The sequence below is a fragment of the Diabrotica virgifera genome, chromosome 5, assembly GCF_917563875.1.
Source record: "Diabrotica virgifera virgifera chromosome 5, PGI_DIABVI_V3a".
NCBI classification, from domain to species: Eukaryota; Metazoa; Arthropoda; class Insecta; order Coleoptera; family Chrysomelidae; genus Diabrotica; species Diabrotica virgifera.
In genome coordinates this window covers 2,799,455-2,817,343 of record NC_065447.1, presented here as the reverse complement: position 1 = coordinate 2,817,343, position 17,889 = coordinate 2,799,455, and the positions used below count along the sequence as shown (strand labels likewise).

General features: G+C 31.8%; 1 protein-coding gene across 2 annotated transcripts in view; it reads right to left on the bottom strand.

Annotated features, from left to right (window-relative positions):
• Positions 1-3,422, bottom strand: part of LOC114333447 (sideroflexin-2) — a 32,174-nt gene extending 28,752 nt beyond the window's left edge. For both annotated transcript variants that reach the window (XR_007698396.1, XM_028283321.2), the window contains exon 1: positions 2,775-3,422. Coding sequence is in view for 1 of the 2 variants with exons in the window: in XM_028283321.2 (XP_028139122.1) it covers positions 2,775-3,097 (323 nt within the window). In the remaining variant the exon portion in view is untranslated. The remainder of the gene's footprint in view (positions 1-2,774) is intronic.
• Positions 3,423-17,889: the final 14,467 nt, after the last annotated feature.

Sequence of the window (17,889 nt, the reverse complement as noted above, 5' to 3'; positions counted from 1 at the left end):
ATAAACATCGAATTAATCTCTAGAGGATTTTCCAAGACAAATCTTTACGTGCCCCAAATTTCCAGCACACCAACGGATACCTCAATGAGAGAATTCCCAGTACATCCCACCAAAGGATTGAAAAAGTACCATTTCAATTAAAAAAACTGGGAATCCAAATCGCCGACCAGGCTTCAAGTGGTTTCTCAAAAATGTTTATTGAAAAGAATGAACGTTGTTGATTTGCTAACAAGGCGTTCAAAACAAAAAACTCTACAACAAAAATCTTCTCTCACTGACTCACACAAAAAGCATATACATCCAAACATACAAATTATACATCCTCCAAGGACAAAATAATCGGTTATAAACAACCAAAACTCAACAAACGTTACTACTAAATTTTCAACCGTAATAAAACTCCAAAACTTCTCAACTGAAAATCTACAATTGAATCGATTATTGTTGAGAGGGAGTAAGCACCATTTTCAACTTTTCGAGTTATAGTAGAAAACCCTTCTCTCTTTCTATATGCACCTCATTTGGTGTTAACTATATCCATGCAGTGCATCAGTGCCTGCTTTCTTTCAACTCCAAATGCTGCGGATAAAAAATGGGTTTTTTACTGTAACTCGAAAAGTAGAAAATGGCGCTTACCCCCTTTCAACAATAATTGATTCAATTGTATTATGGACAAAAAACTATATACACCAGTCAATTGACGTGGAAAATCTATATCTTTTTTGCTTTATTAAGGTCTGAACTTAATGCAGAAGGCATTAAAAAAGGTGGCAGGAGTTCTGATACCTAAAAAAAAACCAAAAGATGAAAAACGAACAAAAACAGTTGAGAGGTTTTGGAGTTTAGGTATCGAAATGTGTTTTGATCTCAAAGAGGCTCATCGATTTTGATTCTTTCAATCATTTTGATGAAAATGATGTATTGGTATTAAGTGTATAACCTTTCTCATTCAAGTTAAAAAAACTCTTCCAACGGGTCGTACAAAGTGCACTCAATAAAACACCTCACGATTTTTAAAACATTTTGAAAAAATAAACTCACATGTTGACGATAAACAATTTACTAACTATTTTACCAGTGGTTCGATGAATAGTAGTTACTTTAATAGGTTTCTTTTATATTTATGTATTAAAGGTGATGAGCATATAGAATATATCTTTGCTAAAGTACTGAAACAGCTTGGATTTGTTAAAAGACAATCTTATTTTAATAACTTGCATACATTGAAGTTGCTGTTTAATTCTCTCGTCACCATACACTTTGGTTCATACTGAAGTATTGAGAGAGTTCAGCGTAGGTTCCTAATGTATTGTTCTTTCAAGCTTTCCATTCCTTATTGTTACACAGGTATGCTTTTGTTAACTGATTACTGTTATTATTACAGTTGAGTCCGGGAACCTTTACCTGTGCGTCATCATTTAAGCATACGAAATAAGTCAATGATAAGTCGGAAATTGAAATTTACTAAATGCAACAGCAAGTGGCAGTAAGTGACTTGCTGTTGCGTTTAGTAAATTTCAATTTCCGACTTATCATCGACTTATTTCGTATGCTTTAAATGATGACGCACAGGTAAAGATTCCCGGACTCAACTGTAATGTGTTGTTTTTTTGTAAATTGTTGTAACTGTTAATAAATAAATAAATACAACTCTTATGTGTATACAGTTGATTATGAAATAAAGAAAACTAGAATTTGTTGAGTCTAATAATATGAGCAGGCACTCTATATCAAGATCAAGCTTCATCTTTACATTTAAGGCATAATGTCATTTAGGATATCACATCACATCATTAAAAATATTCAACTAAAATGAAACTTTTGAATTCAAACATAAAAAAACAAGACTATTCTACAAAATAATCATTACAGAGTCGTCGTCAACATTAAGATCTTTGCTGCTTATATAACTTAATTCATGGTCATAAATTCTGTATCTCACTCTTAAATAAAATTGGTCTACATGTACCTTCAAGAACCACCCGTTCTGTGATCACCTTCCACGAGGTCATTAACCATACAAAGTATGGTTCAGGTTCCTATCTCTGTAAAACTATTAAATTAGCAAATACATTATCTCTGCATATTGATTTCTTTGTGAACGACTTTACTGCGTTTTCCACACAATTACATTTATATTTAACTTAATGTTCTAATTTCAAGACTGATTTGTCAATTGCAAAATGTTTTAGATATTTAGATTTTTTACTTAATATTATAGGACTAGCTCTCAATTGTTAAATGAGAGCAAGTAATTTTATTTTTTTGTTGTTGTTTATTATGTATTTACCAATTTTGTACCTACTAGCACTAGTTCTTATTTTGAATTGTTTTTATAATTGTATCATGTACTAATGGACTTCGGTCCGTCAATAAATAATAAATAAAAAAATAAATAAAATTGTATGAGAAAATGGGTTCCCCATGTTTATTAGTCCATTTTTTGAACACTTACGTAAAAGTAAGCAGCCTGTAAGTGCAATATTTGTCAATCTGAGACAATTACAATCTACTATTTGTCATTTATCACATTATTGAAAACAGTCAATACAAATGAAACTTTTGTATTTAAAAATAAAACAAAATCAAGGCTATTTTAAACCAAATTATAACAAAAATTGGTTCATGGTGTTTATTTTTGAAAAATTTATGTAAAAGAAAGTGATCAGTAAGTGGCATTTGCATATCTAAATCTAGAAATTGGTTACACAATAACTTTTATAAGAACAACCTATTTATGGATAATGTTCTAAATATAAATGATTATTAATTACCTGTACCACTGTAACATAGCTCCCGTGATTGCCATGCCTCCAGGTACCTGGAAACACATCCTGCCGAAGACATTCTGCAATTCACCACTGTCTGGATGGAAAGCACTCTCATACAACTTCTTCGCATAGATGATTTGTTCCTTGGTCGTTCCCGGAGGTTCCAGACCTTTCCTGTATTTCTCCACCAGCAATTTAGCGTTGTCCAAAGATTCTTCGCTCTCGATGCACGTTCGGGGGTCTGTAACCCACAAGAAGTGCTTGAAACGTCCTACGAAGGTGTTTTGATCCCATAAAGGCTCGTCGATTTTGATTCTTTCGGTCATTTTGATGTAAATGCTGTATCGGAATTCAGCGTATCTGTTAACCACAAACCACAAATTAAGAAAAAATTTTCCAACGGGTCGTACAAAGTGCACTCACTAAACCCCGCAAGATTTTTAATACATTTTGATAAAATTAAACTCACGAAAATATTTACTAAAATATGTTGAGGATAAACATTTTAATGACTGATTTTACCGGTGCTCGATGGATAGTAGTTAGTTTAAAAGGTTTCTTGTGTATTTATGTATTAAACTTATAATTATAATTAAACTGAATCCCGATATAAAAAACAAAAAAATCTTAGGAGATTTTCAGATAAGATAAAAATAAATTAACCTTGAATATTTTTGGGAAAAGAGATAGGTGATCTACTGTAGTGGTAGTGGCTAGTCAACCGAGAGACGTGGAAGCTTTCGAGTATTTAGAAGTGGTGAACATGTTGTAGTTCATTGAGGAAAATAATTTTGATTTGTAACACAATGGTATTGAAAAAAGACAATTTAAACTATTCTTTTATATGTTATGATGCATAAATATTCTTTATTGTGCTACAATCGTAGGAAATGAACTTTTAAACACGTGTGCCAATCATGCAAAGAGCGCATTTGAATGATTTACGCATACAAAATACTGCATGATTAACAAATAGTGCAGTCAGTAAGGGTATTTGCTTCCAAATTCCATCCTCTATACATCAATTTACTTGATATTTTCACTGTAAGTAGGAAATAGAAATAACTCAAGAAACAAAGTCCTTTTGGGTGGTTCCCATAGCACCCCCACCCCTTCTCGGGGGTGGAAAATTTTTTGGTCAAAATAACCATGGAAGTGGCTAGAGAACCTAGTTCTAAGCAAAAACTGTTCTATATTTTTTTTTGAAAAATCAATAGATACTTTTTGAGTTATTCGTGGTTGAAAATTTGCCATTTTTATTGAAAAATGTCACCTTTTCGGACTATTTTTTGCGAATACCCACGAATACCTTAAAAATTATGGATCTAATGAAAAAATATATAGGTATTAGGGGAGACTGGGTAACAGTGAGACACTTTTTTTTCATTTAACCATAAGTCCACTCAAGGGCGGATCTAGGACCGATTTTCGGGAGGGGCCATGAACTTTTTTTGGGAGGAGGTACCAGGGGTCTGATGGTAATTTAAAAAATTAGGGATACAATGGTGAGTTTTAGGCACTTTTCACACACTTTTAATTGCCATAAAGTCATTCAAAACTTATCGTTATTAAAGTAATATTAAATTCAGTACCGATTCCTACACATTTCTTCAGATCCAAGTGCAGTTCTTTTAACAAGTGTAATACTATTTTTTCCAATGCTTCTCCTGTCAGGCCTTGTTCTTCCTTCTTTCTTGATTTTCACTAATTATTTTTATGATCTCATAAGCTTCAATAAACTTGACCAATCTTCACGAATGTTGTTATTGTGTATGTATCTCACATTTAGAGAAACCTGTTTCACGTGAAATACGTCTGTCGTTTCGTCAAATGTGACAGAGTAATAATTTGCACTTTGAACCTGATTCATTATTTGTTCAATTATTTCTTCACCACAACATGTTATCAATCGATTTTGACTGGTGCTACTAATGTATGTTGCTCGGGAAAATGCTGTGGATAGGTGTTGTTTAAGAGTCGCTCCTGATGCGATTTTAAACCTTCACAATTCCCCTCATTGCTAGATCCAGCATTGTCGACCTTAGAACACTATCGACTCTATCATTGGTCGTAGTCTTTCTCTCTTTTCTTGTATCTGTTTAGACCTCTGAGAGTCTATCTGGTTAATGATTGACTTTTGCGTGTTAAGATAACTTTCTAGAAATTCTAGCTCAACCTGAAGGCACTCATTGTAGTCTGATTGATGTTTTTGCATGGGATTGTATCGCTCCGTCGTTGCCCATTACTTTGGCGAAAGATGTTAAAGGTTTCGTGACAAGGCTTTGGGCCGTCATCCCCTTTATTATGACCATATCTTTCATTAGAAAAATAAAAACGCAGTACTTTCAAAACAATCCTTTTTGAATGTGCGAAAGTACCAATTAACTCCTTTGCTCTAAGTGCTGGTGACCCAAGTAACGCTTCATTTCTTTTTTGTTCTTTATGTGTAGAGAGTATAGAAATTGATACGAATTTGATGGCTGCCAAGGTCGTTCTAACCACTGACACTTTGTAAAATTATCAACATTTTGATTTACACAACATCCTATGTCATGCTTGAAGCTTCCGTTACTATTTTTGTTCAATTCCAGTCTAGAAAATATATTTATCCCCTGTTTTGTACATACATATGTCTTTGAAACTGAAAACATTTGAACTGCAAATATTTAAATTTATAGTTTTTTTTATTCTCGGAGGGGGCCATGGCCCCCATGGCCCCCTCCCTGGATCCGCCCTTGAGTCCACTACTGTGACATGTATAAACAAAATTTCTTCAGGATTGTACTCTCACATGTGTTCATTACACAAGAAAAAGTCAAATTTGAATATAGCTCGGTTTGTTTAGTTTGTATTCGACGCATAAGGTCAAGTTGTCATTTGTCTCAGTGTTACCCATGCATGGGTAACAGTGAGACAGTATAATATTTATAGGAAAGAAAACATAAAAAAACATTTAAATTACAAAGTATTTATTTATATGAAAAATAAAACAAATAAAAAAACAAATTCAAGTTAGAAAGTACTTATTTATTAAAAAAATAGGGATCGGAAATAACGTACATTTATTAAATTGAAATTTATCTCTAATGAAAAAAAATTTGCCGTTTAGTATGACGTTAACAAACTGGCCTTAGCAATATCATCTTAATGCCTTTTACTACAAATTTTAGAAGAAAAAAAATACAAAATGTAATTTTTACAGTAATTTAACAGTGAGACATGTCTCAATGTACCCCGTCTCACTGTTACCCATTTGCCATAAAATTTAAAAAATATTATTTTTGTTATTATAAAACTTAGTTTGCATTGCTAAACTGTGCTATCATGTTTACTAATCTATACACAATGTCATAGTAATACTAGAAAAATCTTAATAATTAACATGCTTTTATAAAAAATTCTCAAAATCCCTGTATTATTTTACTTAGTGCCCACCAAACACACTTTATCACGATAAATCCTAAACTGAAACTGCACGGCCGCCGAACATATTAGTAATCAGAAACCAGTAAATACAGCAATCATGCGTAAGTAATAATATCTCCACGTGGCGAAAAGGAGGGAAGATATTTCAAGTGTCTCACTGTTACCCATGTCTCACTGTTACCCAGTCTCCCCTACCTATATAACATTTTTGTAGCTTATGAAAAATCAAAGAGATTCATTTCTTCATAAATCTTCCAGTCATAATACAAAAAGAGATATGGAGTGAAAAGATATTTTTTTGGTGCATACTTAAATCGGTGTATTCAACTTAAAATAACATATAAATGGTCGATTTTAGAATAGAATAGAAATATGCTTTATTGTCCCTGAAAATTTTTACAATTTTATGGACAAATCTTACATACATCAAAAGAAAAATAATATCAATACCAAAAATAACAACTACAATTTACTAAAATTAGATAAATCGTCAATATACAATATATAAGCTATAAAAGCAAAGGCAAAAACAATTTATTTCAAAATTTATATAAATTGCAAATTGAACATACTTACAACAAATAAAATACAACATTAAGAACTGACAAGTTTAAGCTACTGCGTATGAAACCCAATTTTCTTAGTTATTCATCAATTAATTATTCTATTGAATAATTTTATAGGGGCATCTTCTTCTTATGGTGCCTATCCGTTACGGATGTTGGACACTAACATGGCTATTCTGACTTTGTTGACTGCTGCCCTGAAAAGTCCGGTAGTGGTTAAGTTAAACCATTTTCGCAGGTTATGCAGCCAGGATATTCTTCTTCGTCCTGGACCTCTTTTCCCATGCACTTTACCTTGAAGTATGGTCCGAAGTAGGTCATATCGTTGTTCATTGAGCATTACATGACCCAGGTATTCCAGTTTGCGACGTTTTATGGTTACGACTAGTTCGCGCTCTTTACCCATTCTATGTAGAACTTCTTCGTTGGTAACTCTGTCTATCCAGGAAATCCTCAAAATGCGTCTATAGCACCACATCTCAAATGCTTCGAGTCTCTTCAGTGATGCTTCAGTTAAGGTCCATGACTCCACGCCATATAAAAGAACGGAGAATACGTAGCACTTTAGTAAACGAATTTTTATTTCCAATTTTATATCGTGGCTGTTAAAGATTTTTTGAAGTTATACTTCTTTACCGGCGATAGAGGGTGATTTTTTTATATATTAAAACCTATCAGCCCGGCGCATGCGCATTATAACTTTGTTCTGATTGGATGTTCAAATGACATGTCAAAAATTATCCGATATGGCAGCTGTGGTTTGGAGGTAAAGGTAAAGGTAAACAAATGTATAATATATTAGTTTTATTGTTGTGAGGACAGAAACAAAAAAGTTTATAATATTGTAGTGACTTTTAAATAGTTTTTAAAAGCAACAGGTACGTAATGATTGTTAATGTATCATGGGTATAAACCTACCTATTTGATCTGCCAAAATACATATAGTATGTAATACTTTTATTTATATAATTTGATTACCATCAAAATTTCTATCAATATTCACCTAATATATTGTTTTTTTACTCAATGTTTTGTTGTATTTTTTCAATTCTAAATCATTTCAATTCAAAATTAAAATAATTTGATCAATTTTCAAAATATCAAAATATCACAAGTTTAATCCGTTTAGTTAGTCGATCTTCGTAAATAATGACACATAGCGTCCGTGGCTAAGCGGAGAAGGCGAATGAATTCCAATACCAACCGCTCTTATCAGCGCTGGTTCGAGTCCCAATAGAAACTTTCTTTTTTGTTTTTTTTAATACATTTTATGATTGTAAGTATATTTATTATATAATTGTATTTTCAGAAAATACGTATTTAGTTAAAAAAAATTTCGACAATTAATGTTCAGACATCATTTGTGGCTTGTTTAATGTGTTTGTGTGTGTTTTATTCTTTTATTATTTTAATTTTTGGCACTGTTCTAATAAAAATGTTTGAGAAGTAGTAAGTATAAATTAGTTTAATATTTAAACAAAATATAAATAAAAAGTATATTAATTTCGTTTAAATCATATAATAGAAGTATAACTTCTTACGTGCGTACAAAGTACACACACATTCTTTTTTTCATTTTGACGAAGGCTGATCTTGCCTTCTCGATCCTTATTTTAATTTCCGTCGATTGGTCCCACTGTTCATTTAAGTTTGCACCCAAATAACAAAAGTTGGTGATTTGTGTTATAGGTTGTTGGTTTACTAGTAATTGACCAGGTGGTATCCTATTTTTGCTTATAACCATGTATTTGGTTTTTTTGATGTTAAAATCAAGCCCAAACCTGCTACTTACTTCTGCCACCCTGGAGACAAGTGTCTGCAGACCTTCAAGACTGTCTGCAAAAATCATTATCATCGTATCTTATGTTGTTCAATCGTTCTCCGTTTACAAGTATTCCCTCGTCTATGTCCGTTAGCGCTAGGTTCATAATGTGCTCTGAATATGTATTGAACAATAATGGGGACAATATACATCCCTGTCGCACACCTCTTTTTATCTTTATGTCGTCTGTTAACTGATCCCCTACTCTAACAGCTGCAGTTTGTTCGTAATAGATATTGTTTATTATACGGCGATCTCATCTGCTGTCTAGACCAATTGAATTTAATATTTTCATCAGTTCGTCATGTTTTATTCTATCGAACGCTTTCTGGTAATCAACAAAACACACATATATATCACAATTCACGTCTCTACATCTTTGAAAGACAACTTGTATTGCAAAAAGTGCCTCTCGAGTACCCAATGCATCCCTGAAGCCGAATTGTGTGTTTGTCATGTGTTCTTCACACTTTTTATATATTCTTTTATGTATAATTTTTAAAAAAGTTTTCAGGAGATGGCTCATAAGGCTTATTATTCGATAATCTTCACATTTTTTGGCATTGGGTTTTTTAGGGATTGTTATAAAAGTTGATCTTAGCCACTGTTGGGGTATTTTTCCACTTTGGTATATTTTGTTGAAGATCAAGGTAAGTCTTTTTACTTCGTCTTTATCCATAATTTTCAAAAATTCTGAGTAGAACTCGTCTGGTCCTGCGGCTTTTCCCTCCTTAATGTTGTTTATAGCAGCTTCTACTTCCGCTTCGAGAATAGGTGGTCCGGTATCGTCATTTTTATTTTGTGTGATGGTGACATTCCTATCGTCTTCAAATGTTGTTGTCACATAGTTCATCCATGTTGTTTTTGTTCCTTCAATATCAACTATTGGATTTCCTTGAGCGTCTGTTAAGTGTCCCGGCCTTTTTGATTTATAGATGCCTGCTGCTTCTTTGATCTTTTTGTGGAGGTTGAAGGAATCGTGTTTACGTTCCAACATCTCGATTTCTTCACACTGTTCTTCCAGATTTCTGTTTTTAGCTTCTCTGACATAATGGGGCATAATGCTATGAATACCTTTTGGGGCATACTTTTAGCTTCTATAGGGGCATAATGCTATGAATACCTTTTGTTGTGCTCGAAAAGACCTTTAAAAAGAGCACTGTTAAATCTCGATTACATTCAAACTAATTATAATATGGCGCAAGAAAATTGATGACTAACATATTTTAAGAAAAAATAAAATTTAAATGCATCGTTTTCCTTCTACAATACCTTTTACTATAGTGTTATTTCTATGTTCAAGAAGTTGGACGAGTTTAAAATGAATGATTTTTGAAAAAAGAATAAGATTAAATTATAGAGCCCATTTTTTAATACTCTTAAAAATCTTCCTTTTTCTCCATCTAACTCGAAAATGATAAGAAAAATGAAAAAAGATACAGTACAAAAATGTAGGGTTTTTTCAGATAACAATTTTGCTTTTTCTTTCATTACTGTATCTCTTTATTATTTTCGAGTTACATGGAGAAAAATGTTTTTAAGAAAATTTAAAAATGCGCTCTATAATTTGATCTTATTGTTTTCAAAAACCATACATTTTAAACCCGTCCAACTTTTTGAACATAGAAAATAACACTATAATAAAAGGTATTGTAGAAGTAAAATGATGCATTTAAATTTAGTGGATGAGGGGTTAAATATACCTACTTCTCATTCTCATACAGCTACATCTCCGTATATACTATTATATTATTTATCTCTGGGGTTAAATTAATATACTTCGCATTTTACCTTAAAATAAATTTGTCATCAATTTTTTTTGCATTATATCTCGCTTAGTTTGACTGTAATAGACATTTATTTATCAGTGTTCGTTTTAAAGGTCTTTTCAAGCACTATAAATAAAAGATATTTGTAGCATTATACCCTGAAAATCGACCATTTTTCTGTTATTTTACGTTGAACCACCGATTTTAACATGCACCAAAAAAATCTTTTTTCGCCTACCATATCTGTTTTTGTATTATACATAACTAGAAGATTTATGAAGGAACGAATCTTTTTGTTTTTTTATAAGCTACAAAAATGTTTTATATCGTTTTTTTTTCGTTAGATGCATGGTTTTTAAGGCATTCGCAAAAATCCGTCCGAAAAGGTGTCATTTTTCAATAAAAATGGCCAATTTTCAACCACGAATAACTCAAAAAATGTGAAGTTTTCAAAAAAACGTTATAGAACAGTTTTTGCTTAGAATCATGTTCTCTATGGGCCATTCCACGAACATACGCCTGTTTTGGATTACTTCGACAACGAATATTTTACTGTGCAACATAAGAAGTACGAAAGTAAATGGCGCTAATAATTATTCCAATAAACAACAATGTAATTTGCAATTTAATTTCGTTCTTCTTATTTTGCACAGTAAAATATTCGTTGTCGAAGTAATCCAAAACAGGGGTATGTTCGTGGAATAGGGTATAGTAGCCGTACTTCCGTGATTATTTTGACAAAAAAATTGTCCACCTCCTTGAAGGGGTGTGAACCGCCCCCAAGATAAAAGCGCCATAGTATAACGGTAGACTTTGAATTAGGAGTTAAGTAGAGGGTATTCACAAAATTTCATTAAAATCCATACAGTAGGATGGAATTCGGAGGTAATCCTGTATTTGTTCGCATTGACTGGCGTAAAACTATAAAAAAAGGTTTTAGCGGGTAGTATTGTAAAGTTTGCAATATAAACAATCGATGATAAAAATGTGTAATTATGGGTTTTAATTATAACGGACTAATATATGGAAATTTAGACAGAATTATGTTAATGATGTAACACAAACTGGTGTATAATGATAATAATACACGTAACCACCTGTTCAATATGTAGGTATTTTTAAAACTATCCAGTATAAAAGTTGTGTACCTATTTTTTTTACACATGATCGGCAATGAATGATCTGATGCAGATACCTTGTGATACATATTTTATGCCAGACTTTCTGCCCAATACAGCGTCATTTTATTATTATTTGAAATAGATTATAATATGCATGGTCGTCTTGACTGTTATTATACCTATAAAATATACTACTCCAAGAAAATAACGCACCACCTTAAAAATGGGTCATTTTTTATGTGTCGAATTTCCTACTAAATCTGTCGTCCGATTTAAGTGATCTTTTAATATGTTATAACCTTATTCTCTAACATTATCGCTTTAATAATATTGTTGCTATTAGAGAGGTGAATTGTCATTGTATACCGGGTGTACCAATCAAAGTGTGTTTTTCTCAAAGTTCGCCACACCCTGTGGTATATTGTAGCATTTATTAAATACTGAAATTAAAACCAAAGTATAGCCTCAGGTTTTTTTGAAGTTATACTTCTTTATAGGCACGAGAGTGAATTTTTACATTCCTGGGCGCATGCGCACACCGACAGTGGTATTATTAGTCGCTACATCTTTTAAGTTATGTAGCGCAAATAAGGTGTGCGTGAAAAGAATATATTATTAGTGTTTTTAGTAAATATATTTATTATAATTTTTATGTCTGGATTTGTCTTCCTCCTAATAAGCATTATTGAAAATGTTTATTTTCAGTTAATGTATCTGTATCGTGATCGTAATTATGTCCGAGAAATGATCGACTGAATGTGAAAACGGTGGTAGATGATCGGTAGAGCATTCGCCTAGGGATCGAAAGGTCCGGACGAGGTTCAAATACGGACAAAGTCATATCCTTTTTTTGAAGATATTCTTCTTTAGCGGCGAATCGATTGAGGGTAAAATTTGATTGATCCGCGCGCATGCGCACACCGACAGTATAGTATTAGTTGTTATACGGGCTCTGATTGGGTGTTGAAATTTTAAAATGATCTGTCAATAATTGTTCAATATGGAGGTTATCGGTAAACAAAAATATTGTATAATATTAGTTTTTATTGATGTGTGGACAGAAATAAAATCAAATTTATTATTATAGTGACTTTTTAAATAGTTTAGAAAAGCCGCAGGTACGTAATTCTAAATGTTTCAGTTGGAAATACCTAATAGTTTCAATACCTATCTATTTGGAAAATGTAAACAAAATAATGTAGTTACCTATTAGTAGGCAATGCTTTAATTTACATAATCTGATTACGAACAAACTTTCTACAAATCTTTTTTTGTTGTATTTTATTTCGACAAAAATCAAACTAATAATTTTATTAAATTCATATAAATTTATGGTGTAAACGTTTAGTTTGTGTATATTCCCACATGACGTATACGAGAGTTTGGTGCAGTTTGAAATGGCGTCAACTTTCGTACGGCGCGGTAGACGTGAAGTGGGTTCAAGCCCCAAGCAAGTTTTTGAAGATATTCTTCTTTAGCGGCGAATCGATTGAGGGTAAAATTGTACATGACCCGCGCGCCTGCTCACACTGACAGTATGTAGTTCTGACAGTATGTAGTTCATTGCTAATCTTTCAAGATAGGTATGTATGTATCTGTAACCGTGCAAATAAGTCATTAAAAGAATATATTAGTGGTTTTAGGAAATGTATTATTTATTATAATTCTTGTGTTTTTGGATTTGTGTTTCCCTGTAGTAAAATAATAAAATATTATGTAAGCATAACATTTTTACACTATATGTCGCCGTGTTGTGTAATTATATCCGAAACTTACATGTCTATTTCTAGGGCCTCGCTGGAGTAGTGGGAAATGCGTTAGCACTGAGATTGGAATGTTGCGGGTTCAATTCCTGGGCGATTCATATTTTTTTTATTTTTGGTTGTTTTAATAAAAATTTTTTGAAAGTGGTAGATAAGAAAGTTAGTTTGATTTTTAAATAAAATACAAATAACCTTTTAAGTATATTTACTTCGTTTAAATTACCTATTATATAATAGAAGAATATCTTCTTACGTGCGTAAAAAGTACACACACATTCTTTTTTTTTAATTTTTGGTATTCTTTTTGTTCTTTCTAAAATTAGTTTAATATTTAAATACAATACAAAGAAACTGTTTCAAGTAGATAGGTATATTGATTTCGTTGAAATCATAATATGAAGTTAGATTATATTATAATAGAAGTATAACTTCTTACGTGCGTACAAAGTACACACACATTCTTTTTTATTCATTCAGTTATGTTGGATAATAATAAAAAAGTTAGGTAAACCATGTTTTTCATCAATACAGGGTGTGCAGGAAACTTAAAGGGTAATTTTACGTGAAAAAGAAATGAGAGTTTGCTTTATAAACTTATGTCTGCAAATGCTTCGTTTCCGAGATTGGGACCGTGCAAGTTCGGCAAAGCGACCTCTATTTCTACGCTCTGTACTTTTTTTCGCACTTTTAATTATATTGGCCAATTATATTAGTCCTGGTTGCTGGATAATTGTCAAGACCATAGTCCAAAAAAATAATAAGAAGAAAAAATAAGATGCAGGTTATGTTTATCAAACGTAAACAATTGTATGTAGTAAATAAAATCAGTTATTAAAATGCAGTACTGCAAGCAAAATACAATTAATTAAATTTACCTTTATATAATAATTGCATATCATATCAATATTGTGGAGCAATATATAATTTTTCTGAGTCAATGACAGAAGGTATGAAATATACGTAAATTTGACAATTTCAATTGACAATATGAATTATTTAAGATAGTTGCAATATTTCTCCGCGACTCGCGCACGGTCGTTTCTCGTTTCCCTTTCCAAGTACTTGCACACCGCGAATACAGGCAGAGCCTATTTTACTTCAAATCAGGCCCGAGGCACTACACAATTTTCGGGCCCCTTAATATGATTTAATAATAATAATAATAACAACTTTTTTAAATGAATTCATTATTTAATAGAAATATAATTGCACCAGAAATTAAAATTTTTATTAACAATAAATAAAATTTATATTTAAACAATTAAACATTGTTTAAATACAGTGTGTCGCATTTAAGATGAAGACAGTTCTATATTTCGGCTATCAAAATAAATACAGATTTGAAGTTTTGCACAGTCATACAGGTTAAAGGTTCACATTTTTAAAGATGTCAACTGAAATTTAAATTTTAATCGCGGCCCACTACGAATCCTCAAACAGAGTAAATTTGCTATATTTTGATTCTCGTTAGAGATATCGGAAAAAGATATTTGAAAAGTACTTCCAAATCTTATTCTAACCCCATATACCAAATTGCATGACAAAATTCGCACTTTTAGTGTTGTCAGTATTTGTAGCCATGGCCCTAAAATTCATCTCAGCTGTCCCGAGATGTATCTTGGGCCAGCCAATTATGGAATTTTGAAAATAATTTGAAAAAAATAATGAAAAAACTAAAAGTGCAAATTTTGTCATGAAATTTGCAATGTGGGGTTAGAAAAATATTTGGAACAACTTTTTCCGACATCTCTAACGCGAAGCAAAATATCAAAAATTTACCCTGTTTGCGGAGTAGCAGTAGGCTGCGTTTAATTTGAAATGAAATAGCATGAAATTTAAATTTCAGCTGAGTATCAAAAAATATGAATAGTCAACCTGTATGACTGTGCAAAACTTCAAATCTTTATTTATTTTGATAGCCAAATATAGGGCTGTCTTCATCTTAAATGCGACACACTGTATATAAGTAATTTCCTTTTGTAAATAATTTGGTTGTTGAACCATAAAAGGATAGACCGATCTTGGACAAAAATTTAATGGTTGCTATTATTCGTTAAAGAGGTTTTAAATACAATTAAAGTCAGAAAACTGCAATATCTGGGACATGTTATGAGGGGCGAGCGTTATAACTTGTTACAATTAATAATACAAGGAAGAATACAGGGTAGAAGGAGTCGCGGAAGAAGACACATCTCCTGGTTAAACAATTTGAGAGCTTGGTTTAATTGCACTTCTGCTAATCTCTTTAAAGCAGCGGTATCGAAAGTGCGAATTACCGTGATGGTTGCCAACCTTCTTAGAGGAGATGGCACATGAAGAAGAAGAAGAAGATTATTCGTTAAAGAACGTTTCTCCAATGTTTCTTTTCTTCTAAATAATATTTTTCCATTAATGTTACAATTTGTCCTGATGTACTACTTCGCTTGACTAACGTACCAATTGAAATATGTTCAGGAGATCGCTCATGTTGAATAACTGTCCTATTGATATTTTTCCAGTCATTATACCCATCGAAAGTTAGAAGAACAATAATTTTCGTGGAAATCAGTTTACAAACGTAACAATAAACACGGCTACATTTAGGATTGTACACTAACTACTCGCGAAAAAATTTTCCCATTAGCTTTCATTTTATAAAAGATCGCAAATTAAGTATGTCTGGTTTAATTATTATCCAGTTGTGTAACACATTCACTAACTTTATCAATACATTGATTCAGTCGATTATTTATAAAATATTGTTGAAATTCCAGATTTAAATGTGACAATCCCCTATGTCGCTAGGTCGTTTTCTATAGGGCTTTTCATTCACAGTAATTTGTTTCGAGCTTCTGTCATGTGTCACATAATATTAATATATCTACGTCATACGTTATTGGTATTTACAATGATACAAACCAGAAACGTATGACGTAGATATAATAATATTATGTGACACATGACAGAAGCTCGAAACAAATGACAATCGATGAAAAGCCCTATACGCTCTGAGCTTCGCTGGTGTCGCTCCTAGCGGAGTACTAATTCAACTTTCACCGGTAATTTTTAAATTTATTATTTAATTGTTATCGCTTAATATTTACAACGCAAAAAGGTAATTAAATTGTAATCGATTTTTTTTAAGATTTTGCTAATCATTTTGACGTTCTATTGATAAAATATGAATTTCTTACTTCGGATACTTTCACAATTATCGTGTAGATGGCGCTAAGATTAAAAGATTAATTCATAATTACATATTACGGAACATTAAAAAAACTTAAATTCAGTATTTAAAACGTAAGTATATTTATGGTAAAAATATATACCAGAGCTTTGACCAACTAATATATTTTATAATTAATATTTTTAATTTTAATTTTAAATTAATCACTTTGACATTTATGTCAAATTTCCGGTAAAGGTTTACAGACTTGTCACTACTGGCGCTCGCGAATTTGTAAATATCCCCTCTACGTACGAGCTCACAGCGTATACGCTCTGAGCTTCGCTGGTGTCGCTCCTAGCGGTTACTAATTCAACTTTTACCGGTAATTTTTAAATTTATTATTTAATTGTTATCGCTTAATATTTACAACGCAAAAAAGTAATTAAATTATAATCGATTTTTTTAAGATTTTTCTAATCATTTTGACGTTCTATTGACAAAATATCAATTTCTTACTTCGGATACTTTGACAATAATCGTGTAGATGGCGCTAAGATTATAATAGATTATTTATAATTAGATATTACGGAACATTAAAAAAAACTTAAATTCAGTATTTAAAACGTAAGTATATTTAAGGTAAAAATATAAACCACAGCTTTGACCAACTAATATTGTTTATAATTAATGTTTTTAATTTTAATTTTAAATTAATTACTTTGACATTTATGTCAAATTTCCGGTAAACGTTTACAAACTTGTCACTACTGGCGTTCGCGAATTTGTAAATATCCCCTCTACGTACGAGCTCACAGCGTATAGGAGATAACCTAAATGATAGATTCTATATGAGATGATTGTACATATTTGTGACAGGTGAAGTCGCTTGAAAATCAACAGTGGAGTCATGATTTATCATTTCCTGTTCGTAAAATAAAAGAATTTTGAAAATTTACTTTGTTATTGCAATAAAAATTTTTTTTAGTGATCTTTCCGGGCCCCATTAAAATGCGGGCCCGAGGCAGGTGCCTCACGGGCCTAGTGGTAAAATAGGCCCTGGATACAGGGTGTTGAAATTTTTCTTACAAACTGACGGTTTATTTTTATTGCTCTAAAACCGGTTGAGATGTGTAAATGAAATTTGGTGGATTTTAAGAGGTAGTAGTCATTGTGCATTTTTTGAAATGCAATTAAACATTTTATATTCTCTATTGGCGTGCATACGGGTAAAAACTTGTTTTGAATCAAAATAACTTATATTATTATTATTTTTGAGTTCTTTCTATTACAACATTGTTTTGTCCACTGATACTTCTAATAAAATATACAAATTTATTTAAATATATAAATCACTGTAAAATCGCAAAAAATGATCTTTTGAGAAAAAGAGTTCCAGCCGCTTATTTTTGCGTTCAGCAGGTGACTCACCTCACGCGTTAACTAAATTTTTTTCGTACAAAAAACTTTTAACTAAATTTTTTTCGTACAAAAAACTTTTGGAAG